At 34.6% G+C, this 11,357-nt stretch overlaps 2 protein-coding genes and 1 pseudogene across 5 annotated transcripts; 1 reads left to right on the plus strand and 2 right to left on the minus strand.

Moving 5' to 3' along the window:
• The first annotated feature begins 338 nt into the window (after positions 1-338).
• On the plus strand, positions 339-4,579 carry LOC108474749 (uncharacterized). Of its 3 annotated transcripts, none has more exons than XM_053025525.1 (12): positions 339-829; positions 943-1,056; positions 1,156-1,274; positions 1,517-1,566; positions 1,638-1,738; positions 2,193-2,277; positions 2,648-2,756; positions 3,158-3,326; positions 3,439-3,510; positions 3,688-3,801; positions 3,924-4,111; positions 4,298-4,579. In XM_053025525.1, exons 1-11 carry the CDS (start codon positions 728-730, stop codon positions 4,014-4,016), a joined length of 1,128 nt encoding a protein of 375 aa, XP_052881485.1. In that variant the 5' UTR covers positions 339-727; the 3' UTR covers positions 4,017-4,111; positions 4,298-4,579. The 3 variants fall into 3 exon arrangements, with proteins under 3 accessions (XP_052881485.1, XP_052881486.1, XP_052881487.1); XM_053025526.1 differs by having other exon boundaries at positions 4,375-4,579; XM_053025527.1 differs by having other exon boundaries at positions 4,384-4,579.
• Positions 4,580-6,311: 1,732 nt separating this feature from the next.
• Positions 6,312-7,842, minus strand: LOC108475455 (non-functional NADPH-dependent codeinone reductase 2-like). 2 transcript variants are annotated; one of them, XM_017777422.2, is made up of 4 exons: positions 7,362-7,837; positions 7,026-7,269; positions 6,776-6,955; positions 6,312-6,692 (listed from the first exon to the last, which is right to left on the minus strand). In XM_017777422.2, the coding sequence occupies exons 1-4, from the start codon at positions 7,685-7,687 to the stop codon at positions 6,468-6,470; spliced, it is 975 nt and encodes a 324-aa protein (XP_017632911.1). In that variant the 5' UTR covers positions 7,688-7,837; the 3' UTR covers positions 6,312-6,467. The 2 variants fall into 2 exon arrangements, with proteins under 2 accessions (XP_017632911.1, XP_052882103.1); XM_053026143.1 differs by having other exon boundaries at positions 6,496-6,696; positions 7,362-7,842.
• A 1,842-nt stretch (positions 7,843-9,684) lies between these two features.
• On the minus strand, positions 9,685-11,357 carry LOC108475605 (non-functional NADPH-dependent codeinone reductase 2-like; annotated as a pseudogene).

Raw genomic sequence — 11,357 nt, forward strand, 5'->3', positions numbered from 1 at the left:
ATCTTCAAACACTTGGGGTCTGATCACATCATTGCAAGTATATGCATGAAGTAAAATTCTTATTCAATTCTAATGATATTCAAGACACATTCCACTCCAGAAAGCTTACATGACAAAGTACTAGTCCCGGCTAGAAAATATTGAAAATTTTAAATCTCCTGACAATGCTCTTGAACTCTGAGTCTAATACTAGAATGTTTAGTTTGTAACTTTTAATGTTTCTAATTGCATAAATGAATTAAATTAGGTAAAAAGGTGTTAAATTTAAATTGGGTTATAACACTACTATGAAATTGGGTTTTCAGTAAAAGACTTTAAAATCTAATAAAAAATTCAGACTTTCTTGTTAAAATTTTGATTTTTCTGATTTTTAATGTTGTTTTGTTCTTTAACTTATTGATTATCGGTTGATTCAATCCGATTCAATATAACATCATACGTTTTTACCAATTCTTTGTGCAAATAGTTGAGACCAAAACTGATTTTGATAACTTGTGAATTAAAAATCGTCCAAAAGGACAGTTCGGATATGTTTCGATTTTCTTTTGCCAACCCAGCTTTCTAACTTTAGCATGGTAGTCCAAAAACTCGTTGGCAGAGTAGGCCGGCATTAGTTTGTATATGGACCACCATTCAAGAAGCCCAAACCGGCATTCGTTGCCCATATGAATATGATGAACTTCAGTTTTCCCAATTGAAGTGGCAGAAAACAGCTGAAGTCTGATCAATGGAGTGTGCCGGGAAGGGGAGTGGAACTCGGTGCTTAGGCCCTGCTAGAAAGCGTTGCGGTAGCTGTGGAGCCGTTTCTTATTGCTCTGCTTCTCATCAGGTTCTTTAATTTCTAAGTAAAAGGGAAAAAATTAAATGAATAAAGTTCAACATGTTATCTGCAATGTTATCTCTACGTAAGCTTGTTTCTAATTGTAATATAATTGCTCCTAGATTTCTCACTGGAAGGTACATAGAGAAGAGTGTGAAAGGTTAGAGCGGCAAATGAAGAACTTAGATTTGTTGAATGATTTTCCTTTCACGTTTTCCCAAGAATCTACGGTGCAGGTAACTGTCACCTTGCTTGCAAAAAAGGGATTTGATGAAACATTGCATTTAAGCTTATATTAGACTTAATTGACTTGGTTGCCTGACTTGTTTTGGTAGATTAGTGAGAAACAAGAGAGCAGGTGTTCCTTCTTGAGAAAGAGGGGCATTCATCAAGTGGGGTTGTGGGTTTGTGAATGCCATTGTGGTGCGTCGGTTACATCCTTTGGTAATTCCAGGTTTTCTTCAATCTCCTGATTCTTCACTCTTCAGTGATGATAGTTTAAGCCTTCGCAAAATCAGGAGTTTGATTGTGAAAGTGTTAAGTGGATGTATTTTGTCTTTATATATTTATTTAGTTCTCTAAGCTGTGATTCAAATGCAAATTTGTTACTTGAATAACAGAAGTTTTTGATTAAGCTAGTTGATTGCTTATGGCATTTCAGATGAAAATTATGGTCACTTTCAACTTTGTTTGCAGGCTTGAAAGTGATACCTGGAATCTCTCAAATATCTTGTGCCCATGTCGTGGTATCACTTTTGCTTCTACCTTCTGGTTTGCCCTAATGAATGCTTCTAGAATTAACCTTGTAATAGTGCAGGGCCTTCATCTCCAATAGCAAAAGCATTGTGCAGTTGGAAGGATTACTATGAATGGAGGTGCATACCATTACAATCACCTGTTTCTTTGCTGCTCCACTGGGTATGAGATGTTATTGTATGCTATAGAATCATTTCTGAGTTAATACTTTGTCATTCTAATCATCAACTGGTGTTTATGGTACATCTTTTACATGCAATTCCTTTCTTCTATGGTGGAAAAAGGGGATGATATTTTACTGGTTTCTTGAGTTTATGGTTAATAATCTTTCAATTCTAAGGTGCTTTACTTTTCATCTGTCCAGAAATATATGATACAATGCTAAGAAACATCCCTAGTCTGAAATTCCAAAACCTTGAGTTCTGCTTTCTGCTCAAATGAAATCCAAATACAATTTTTCTTGAAGAGTAAAGCTAGAAACTTAGTCAAAAGAAATTAGAATCGTTGTCATCGAATCCAGATGCATACTCGAGGAAATGCTATACTTTGTAGATGTCTACTAGCTTGTGGACATTAGCACTAAATATATATCTGTTCAATTATTTTTTTGTCTCAGCCACTTACAGTGTATCATGCAATACAACTTGCTGGATTGGGAAGCTTGACCTCTGAAATCAGCAAACTGCGCATACACTATCTTGGTACACTATGATCTTTAGCTTTTAAATCCCCATTTGTTGTAATTTGAAATGTTATCTGTTTGTAATTTCTGTGTGCTAGCATCTAGGTGTTCAATCAGCTATGCACTTACTGGAAACTAATTGCTGATAAAACGAAAAGAGTAGATACTTTAATTAAGTAATGGTGAATCAAAAGGGAGCAAGCTATTCTTTTTTACATATGTCTATGCATGCTTGTGTGGCCTTTTTTTTCATGTAAATCAGTCTTTCTTATATGGACAAATTTTATTTTAGTTTTTAATATTTTTTACTTAACTTCTCGGTGGTTTCTTTATGTAGTCTTAATATGGTTATCTAAATTTAAGTGTTTTTTTTATTTGTATGTTCAAAGGACCTGAGAAGGAGCTCCTTCAACTTGCTGTCTTTGGAGAATTACATGCACTCTTTCCTGGGGTTTTTGTTCAAATTGAGCTTATTGGACCTGCGGTTCCACATCATAGGTTCGTCTTACCTTTAGTTTCTGCAGAAATTGTACTTGGTTTCTCTTTACTGTAAGTGCAAAGCAAACTACTTGTTTTGGATGGGAATCAATTAAATCGTCAACTTGCATATAATTCCATTTCATGTCATGACACTGATTAGTCATAATTGTCTTGTTGACTTTGGTGCTGGTCAGGTTGCTATGTTAAATACCCTTTCATAAATAGGCTTTTTCTTTTGCTCCTTCAAACTGTTAAATCTTTTCCCTTAGGATTGATTTTTGCATTTGTAAGGTCTGTATTAGGAACTGGTCTTTGATCTTATGTTATTCTTCTGAATGACCCAACTTTATATGATCGGTCGTTTAATTCTAACTTGTGCTGGGCATTGCTGAAGCTTCCTGTTTCCATTTAATGCGTAGGGATGGTGATAAGATTGATCTACACAGCTATGCTCATTGCATTGAGCAAGATTGTGATTGCAGATACAAAAATGAGAACGCCAGCTGCAGTATAGGTCATGCATCATCTGCAGTGACACTGCAACTACATAGAGGATATTATCATGACCGTTTCTTAGATATATCTAAGGCCTGTTTTTCCTTTACCATCTTTCTGTCCCTCTAAAGCTTTTCATCTTGGGAGATGTCTTGTCTGCTTGGTTCAGCCTACTAAAATTTCCTAAGAATCTCTCGTGTAACAGGATTCCCTCCCACACTTAGTTATTGCTCCAAATGCTGGCGTTGCAGCTTATGCAAGTTGGTTGCCCACTATAGTATGTCTTCAGTATGCCCTTTAGATTCTTTTTTTTTTCCTCACTTCATGATTCATAATGTTTTCTACAAGTGTCGCTTTGTGTTTCTAGGAAAGCTCAAAGATTTTATGTTTATGCTGTTGCTTGAGTATTCCAGGATTTTTTCCCTTAATTTTGGTTTTGTAATGAACATTTCAGGAGCTAATAAAGGAGATAAATGTCCCTGCAGTATTTTCTGATTATTGTGAAGAAGCTTGTAATCTTGCAGCTTGCTGCATAAATGCTGTTACAAACCAGCCTCCCAGGCTTCCTGTAATTTTACATTGCTGTTTATTCTCTTTTCACACTTTCTCTCTCCTGTAGATTTATTTTGGACATATTTTGGAGATTAATTTGCTTAATTTAATAATTCATGCGATGCTTATGTCCTGTAGATTCAGTTAAATCCATTCAGGCAGCCAATGGTGGTGGAAGACAGTCCACTGCATCTTCCTTGCTACTCCAATTGCTTCCTATTTGCTATGTGAACCGCTTTGCTCTCAATTATTCACATATTCAGCGGATTTCATTATTTTCATGCGAGCATATAGGGGTCTTACATGAAAGGAGAATATAAACTAAGGTAATCTTGTAAAATTTACTTTTCAATCTTGACATTTGCTGATGCATTAGTAAAGGATCTCTCTGTGATGGATCTGATAGTTTAATAATGCTTGATAATATTCATGGTTATCTTATGTTAATAGAACTTCGGTAACTGTTAAAATTGTATGTATTAAATGCATCCGGGCGCTAATTAAATTCTTAGGTTTTTCTTCATTTGCATGAACTCGTGAACCTTATTTATCCTTTGATGCAACGGCGTTATGTTCTTACTCCTTCAAGAAATTCAAGGATTTGGAAGAAGAGAAGACTACCAATGGATAATTACAAGTTGTGTTTTAGTTAAAATAACGTTTTACTGGTTGTAATTTTGTATGAGCTATATAAGCTGTCGCTTGCATTTTGTAACATTTATGTCTGTAAAATTTGTTTTTATTGTGAAGGAAGAAATCAAGGAAATTACATGACTATTGTCATCATAAATAAATTTCTCCAAAGCAACACGTGGCACATCAAACCTATGAGCATCAAGTGATAACACCCTTGTAAATTTTGCCATCGCATCAGCAGCTTTATTAAACGTGTTATACCTTGATCTCCCAATTTTGCTTTGACAGTTCCCACGCTGCACCCGTAACTGAGTTCGGTTAGCACTTGCTATCTTTGCTGTAAAACATGTGTCATATAAAAAGGGCATTCTTTTGTGGATGACAGACATGTGATATTGGATTCCTGGTGTTTCTGGCAAATGCTGCAACTGAGGTGGAACCTTCAGGGGGCAAGTTTTTTAATAGCTTTGCTCGTTTTCACATAAGCACCGTTTAAGGGCACTAATTGGCTTTTAGCGGGGTGGGCGACATCATTCCGATCCGAAGAGCCTAGTAGAATTGTCATTCCATCATTTTGATACCCTTGGTTACAAAATTATTACGGGGAAAAACTTGGATTCCATTTAAAATGATTTTTAAAAAATAATTTTGAAAAAACGACTCACTTTTTTTGAAAAGTTAATATTTTTTTTGTGTTTAAATGAAATTGTATAAAATATTATCATTGTTTGGCGATTTCGAAAATATTTCATAAAAATTGTTTTCAATTTGAAACAAGCATATATTTGAGATTTATGATAAAAGTTTAAATTAAGTAGTGAATTGATTACAAAGTAATATTAAGGTGAAATTATAGTAAATAATGAATCTTCATGATATTAAGGATTAAATTATAAAATTTGTGAAATTTATAATTGAATCAAGAGAAGTGATAAGCATGAAAATTTGTTATGTGAAATAAGATATTATAATGAATTATTTGAGTAAAGTGTTTATATGGTGAAAAATAAATTACACGGCAATATGGACTAAATTAAAAATGTACAAAAGTTTAAGCGTGAAACAATTTAATATGTGAATAAGAAATTATGATAATAGTTTAATGAATATGTTATGAGATGATAAAATATGCATGAAGTATTGTAAAAGTGAAATTGTGGAAAAATATGAAATTTTTATAATGACAAGTACTAAATTGTTAAAGTTAAGAAAAATATGGATGAAATAATAGAAATTTGATATGTGAAAGCGATATTGAGATAAATTGTGTGATTAAAGTGTAAAAGAAAGAAAATTGATTTAATATGATTAATTAGTGAATATTGAACTTTTATGATAAAAAGGGACTAAATTGAAAAGTTATGAAAGTTTATAAAAAATATTTTATAAGTAATGTAGTAGAGAATGTAACATCCTGGTGCTTTGACCCGATATTCGTGTTGAGTATGGGGATGTTACAGTGAACAAAACCTTATCAATATGGAAAATATCTTACAGAGAAAATTTTGGCAACACTTTTTATAGAATAAGAGGGTAAATTTATGTTAACTAAAAAACATTTTACATAAAACAAATATCGAAAAAGGCTAAAAGTATTTTCCGTAAAAATTGTTAGGTTGAAACAAACGAAGCCTTAAGTTGAGTTGGCATATACTTTGACGAATTTAAAAATCATTATTTATTTAAAACTAAAATTTTAAAATATAAAAAATAAAATTGATGATGATTAAATCCAACCTTTTTAAGTTTCTTTTACTTATTCTGGTGTTGGACTCTATTTCATTGGACCCCTGTTCTAAACCCAAGTGTTCGGTAGTTCCGTTAAACAATGGCAACAATTATACGTATAAACATCAACGTCTATAAACTATAATGCATGCACTTTCAAGGTTTTAGGCTCTTTAATAAAAGTTTTGCATTGCATTTGAATCACTGTCAAAATAAAAGAAAAAGAAGGGCGTCTATCTTATTCAATCGACTGTTGAGCATTGGTGTCAATTGTTGCTGGTGAACCGAAAAACTCTTACCTGAGAATTTATGATCAAATTACATTTCCCCATCCCAAATATCCTCAACTGTTCTAAAGGGTCCACATTTGGAGGTGTAAGCCACTCCAGTGACACCTCTGCTTTGTGCGAGCTCGTCGATCTTTTTCAACTCATCCTCATCCAGAGACCAGTCAAATATCCCAAGGTTTTGCTTCATTCTCTCACCGTTGAAACTCTTCACAATGACGCCAACTCCTTGTTCATATATCCATCTCAGAGATACCTGTCTTTGGAATGTTTTTAAGATTAATTTAATTCCTTATACTCAAAAAAACACTAGTGTCACAAAATGGGGAAAAAAGGTACCTGAGCAGCAGTTTTCCCTTTGGCCTTGGCAATTTCTTTAAGCACCTCACACTCCAACACTCTATCGCTGCCCCAAAAGGTTCCATTGGCTCCCAATGGGGAGTAAGCAGTCAAAAAGATGCCATTGGCTCGGCAAAACTCTCTTAGCTTCTTCTGTTGCCACATTGGGTTCATTTCCACCTTTCAAAACATAATAACAACTTCATTATCATTGTTATTCCAAAATCCAAAACCAAATCGAGAGTGTTACCTGGTTAACAGCGGGAGGGATGTTTGCTATGGCGAGGATGTCAGTCAGCTTTTTGCAGGAAAAATTGCTGACACCAATGGATTTTGTGAGGTTAAGCCGCTGACATTCTTCCATGGCTGCCCATATAGAATTGAAATCCATAGGAAGGAAGTTTTCCTCCTTTATTGGGAATTCATAAGTCCCGGGTTTACAGCTGACAGGCCAGTGAATCAGAAAGAGATCCAGGTACTCCAACTTGAGATTTCTGCAGCCAATCATTAATGTCTTAGACAAGAAAAATTTACATGATTGATTATATGAGAATGAGACTGATCATTCATATGTAATTGTTTTTACTGTAAGCTTCTCTTGAGGGCAGGGACAACAAGGTCTCCATGAGCATCACCGCACCATAGCTTAGTAGTGATGAAGAGCTCGTCTCGGGATTGGATTAATCCAATCGAAAGTGCTTCTTGAATTGCTTCACCCAATGGCTGCTCTGACCCGTATTTGGCAGCAGTATCAAAATGCCTATAACCAAGTTTGATTGATTGGAGAATTGCCATTTTTGTAGCTTCAGCTCCTACGGGTGGGAAGACCGCCGTTCCGAACCCCAAAACTGGCATTTTCTCGCCATTGGAACCAAGCCTATGCTCTGGAATACCGAAAGATGTTGACCCCATTCCCCGATCTGTGGATATTCCGCTTCGTGGCGTTATCTAGTTTTCTCAATGTTAAACGCAGCTTTTGGCTAATTTTTAGATCTACCACTCGCGTTAATCTAGTTTTCTCAAGGGTTGTGGATCTTAGCAACAATTTTCACAGGGTTTTGGAATTTATATTTTTTAATAGGAAGGGATTTCCTTAATAATTTATTCATAATCGATAGGCAAGTTATTTTCTTGGAAACTAAAAAAAAAAAATTACCAGGAAAAACTAGCAGTTCTTTTATTTATATTTAAGATTAAGATAAATTTTTTATTAAATTCATTTTCGATTTATTCTTTTACCTATTTTGATTTAAATGGTTAATTCGATTCAGTTTCGATTTTAGCAATTTAAACCGAATAAAACCAATTCTTTTAAACATTAAAATATTTTTATATATACTCAACACAATGTAAAATAACTGAAACATAAAAAATAAAACTCAATCCGAAATTAATAATTACAATTCCATTTTATAATTAATTTAATTATAATTTATTAACTTTGATGTATATAAATAAATATAATACATAAATAATTTATTTTTAAAAAATCTAAAAGGTAAAAAAACAAAAACAAAAATCGATAAAACCAAATCGAATCAAACCAATGAAATTTGATTAGGTTATTTCGATTATCATTTAAAATTTAGCTTATTCAGTTATTGCAATAAAAAAACAAACTGACAGAATTGGCCAATGCACACCCTAATTTCTTTTGCTATAAATACTTTTAAAATATAATTTTTCATTGATACGAAACTTTAATATCAAGACAATTTTAAGTCATATCGCTAGATATGAATACACTTAAATTTATATCTATTACGTAATGACAAAAATTTATAATTTTACATCTTCACAATCTTGAGTTAATATAAAATTTACATGTAACAAATTTGACCAATACATGAACAAACCATAACCTGTGGATTAATTCAAGTATTTTTAATAATAAAAATTATTGAAATTCATTAATATTATCTTTTATTAATAAGGGTAATTTTGTAAAAAATTATTATATTATCATAGAAGTGTTGAGTATATCAAACGTGTTAATGTAACCTTGAAATTTTAACTAATACTTTTTAATATATATCAAATATTATGACACTAATACTTCTCCTCAAAAAAAATCCTATTACTCGATCAAATATTGTCTTTGCTGTCAACAAAGTGTGTCAATTTATGCATAAGCCACTTCACCAGCATTTCAAGGCAGTTAAAAGGATCCTAAGGTATCTACAGGGCACTCTTGTTATGGTATCACCTTCAAGGCTACCTTTCGTTTATCTCAAGAGGGATACTCTGATGCTAATTGGGGAACTGATATGGATGACAGGAGGTCCACAACAGGTTTTTGTGTCTTTCTAGGAGGTAATCTGGTGTCGTGGGGTTCAAAGAAGCAGCAAGTTATCTCTTGTTCCACTGCAGAAGCTGAGTATAGGGGCTTAGCTCATGCTACAACTGAAATCATCTGACTTGAGTCCTTGTTGGCTGAATTACAAGTTAGTATTGATGGTCAAGCTACTATCTGATGTGATAATTCAGGAGCAGTAGCAGTGTCAGCCAACCTTGTACTGCATTCCAAATTCAAACATGTTGAATTGGACCAGTTTTTTGTTCGAGAGAAAGTGACAGCAAGAGGCAAATTGTGTTCCAGCACAAGACCAGATTGCAAACGTCCTTACCAAGCCTCTGCACCGTTTTTCAATAAATTCAAATTTAGTCTTGGTGTTGTTAGCAAATATTAGCAACAACAACAGGTTCAACATCAAAACTGCCAGGAAGACCAGTAGATAGGTGAATATCAAGGTATGAAGACAGCTGACTGAAGTATGGTGCTGCAGCTTCAAGGTTCAAGTTGAGTAGTTCTATTAGTAGTTAGTTAGTTAGCAGTTAAGGTTAGATAAGTCAGTTTGTAATCTGTTAAATCTTCAGTTAGTGTGTTAATCAAGATTCTGTTACGTTGATTGTTAGTTGATTTCTTTACTGATTCATTAACTCCTCTTTTGTATAAATACATGGATCGGTCCAATTGGGATTTCATAAAAGATAAGAGAACTCCGAGTAATCATTGAGTAAAGAAAGTGGAAGGTGAAAGTAAAACTAACATGGAAACGGAAGACAGGAAACAATTGTGTGGAAATATTGTATAGCAAATCAAATTTCTCCATCCCAAAGTTCCTCCAGTGTCTTGAAAGGACCATTTTCGGAGACGAAAGCTTCTGCCTGGACGCCTCGGCTTTGTGGGATGTGTTGGATCATTTTCAGCTCATCCTCACTCAATGACCAATCCATTATCTCAAGGTTTTGCTTCATTCTCTCTGCGTTGAAACTCTTCACTATTACAATCACCCCTTCCTCATACGCCCATCTTAGACATACCTGGTTTTTGGTTTAGTATTTTAGTTAGTACTCAACTTTCATCTAAATTTCCTGAAACAAAAAAGACGAAGCTAATTTTGCTTCTGTTTTCTGGATGAAAAAGGCACCTGAGCCACGGTCTTCCCTTTTACTTTGGCGATTTCCTTGAGCACCTCACACTCCATAACTCTATTACTGCCCCACTTGGTTCCCACGGCTCCCAATGGAGAGTAAGCTTGCAAAAGGATCCCATTTACATGGCAGAAGTCTTTCAGCTTCTTTTGTTGCCACAGAGGGTTCAATTCCACCTTCAAAACATTGAAATAGCTTCACTTTCGGTCTCACAAATACTTCAAAACTCAAACAAAATTGAAGGCTAACTGTGTGTCAGAGAGAGAAAGAGCGAGTTACTTGATTAACAACCGGAGGGATCTTTACGATTGACAAAATATCGGCCACCTTTTTGCATGCAAAATTGCTAAGACCGATAGATTTGATGAGCCCAAGCCTCTGGCAATCTTCCATGGCGGCACGGAACTTAAATCCATAGGGAATAGATCATATTCCTTACCCCCTGACACCCCTTCCTTCCTTTGTTTTAAGCATATAGGCCAATGAATGAGATAAAGATCTAGATAGTCCAACTTCAGATTTCTGCACTTCAACAACCATTCTCTGTCTTCAGCTCAACAAAAGATAGAAAAAACAAAAAAGAGGAAACAAATATTTGATTTTACTGTAAGCTTGTCTTGAGAGCAGGAAGAACAAGATCTCCATAAGCTTGGGTGCACCATAGCTTGGAAGTGATGAAGAGCTCGTTTCGAGATTTGATTAAGCCAAGCGAGAGTGCTTCAACGATTGCTTCACCCAAAGGCTGCTCTGACCCATACAGAGAAGCTGTATCGAAATGCCTATAACCCAGTTTGATTGCTTGAAGAACAGCTTGTTTTGTGACAGTAAAAAAATCTGATCCTTCAACTATCTCCGATGCGGTGCCAAATCCCACAACCGGCATTCTTTGCCCACTCCACCTCAAAACACAATCTGGAATACTCCCCATATTCTTTTTAACAACTCAAAAAGGAAGAAAAAGAAATGTTCTTTTGCTTCAATCCTATATGTGAATATGGATAATGAGAGAGCCTGAGGTAGTCAGTTTCTTTGAATGGAAAACTTGCCGGCGAAAAATAGACTTGAATCTTCTCAAAAAGTACTGAATTTAAGGCATTAAATGAGGCTTAATGCTAAAATTTGCCCCAAACTGTGTTTGCTTTTTTAT

This window comes from Gossypium arboreum, chromosome 3 (assembly GCF_025698485.1).
Source record: "Gossypium arboreum isolate Shixiya-1 chromosome 3, ASM2569848v2, whole genome shotgun sequence".
NCBI lineage: Eukaryota > Viridiplantae > Streptophyta > Magnoliopsida > Malvales > Malvaceae > Gossypium > Gossypium arboreum.

What these genes read in the sequence shown, in the direction of transcription:
- LOC108474749 (XM_053025525.1), top strand. Translation starts at nt 728, where the DNA reads ATGGAGTGTGCCGGGAAGGGGAGTGGAACTCGGTGCTTAGGCCCTGCT. An exon ending in CCCAAGAATCTACGGTGCAG is followed by an intron (nt 1,057 to 1,155) that starts GTAACTGTCACC and finishes TTGTTTTGGTAG; the next exon opens with ATTAGTGAGAAACAAGAGAG. An exon ending in ACTGCGCATACACTATCTTG is followed by an intron (nt 2,278 to 2,647) that starts GTACACTATGAT and finishes GTATGTTCAAAG; the next exon opens with GACCTGAGAAGGAGCTCCTT.
- LOC108475455 (XM_017777422.2), bottom strand. Translation starts at nt 7,687, where the DNA reads ATGGGGTCAACATCTTTCGGTATTCCAGAGCATAGGCTTGGTTCCAAT. An exon ending in GCCCTCAAGAGAAGCTTACA is followed by an intron (nt 7,270 to 7,361) that starts GTAAAAACAATT and finishes GATTGGCTGCAG; the next exon opens with AAATCTCAAGTTGGAGTACC. An exon ending in AAGGGAAAACTGCTGCTCAG is followed by an intron (nt 6,693 to 6,775) that starts GTACCTTTTTTC and finishes TTCCAAAGACAG; the next exon opens with GTATCTCTGAGATGGATATA.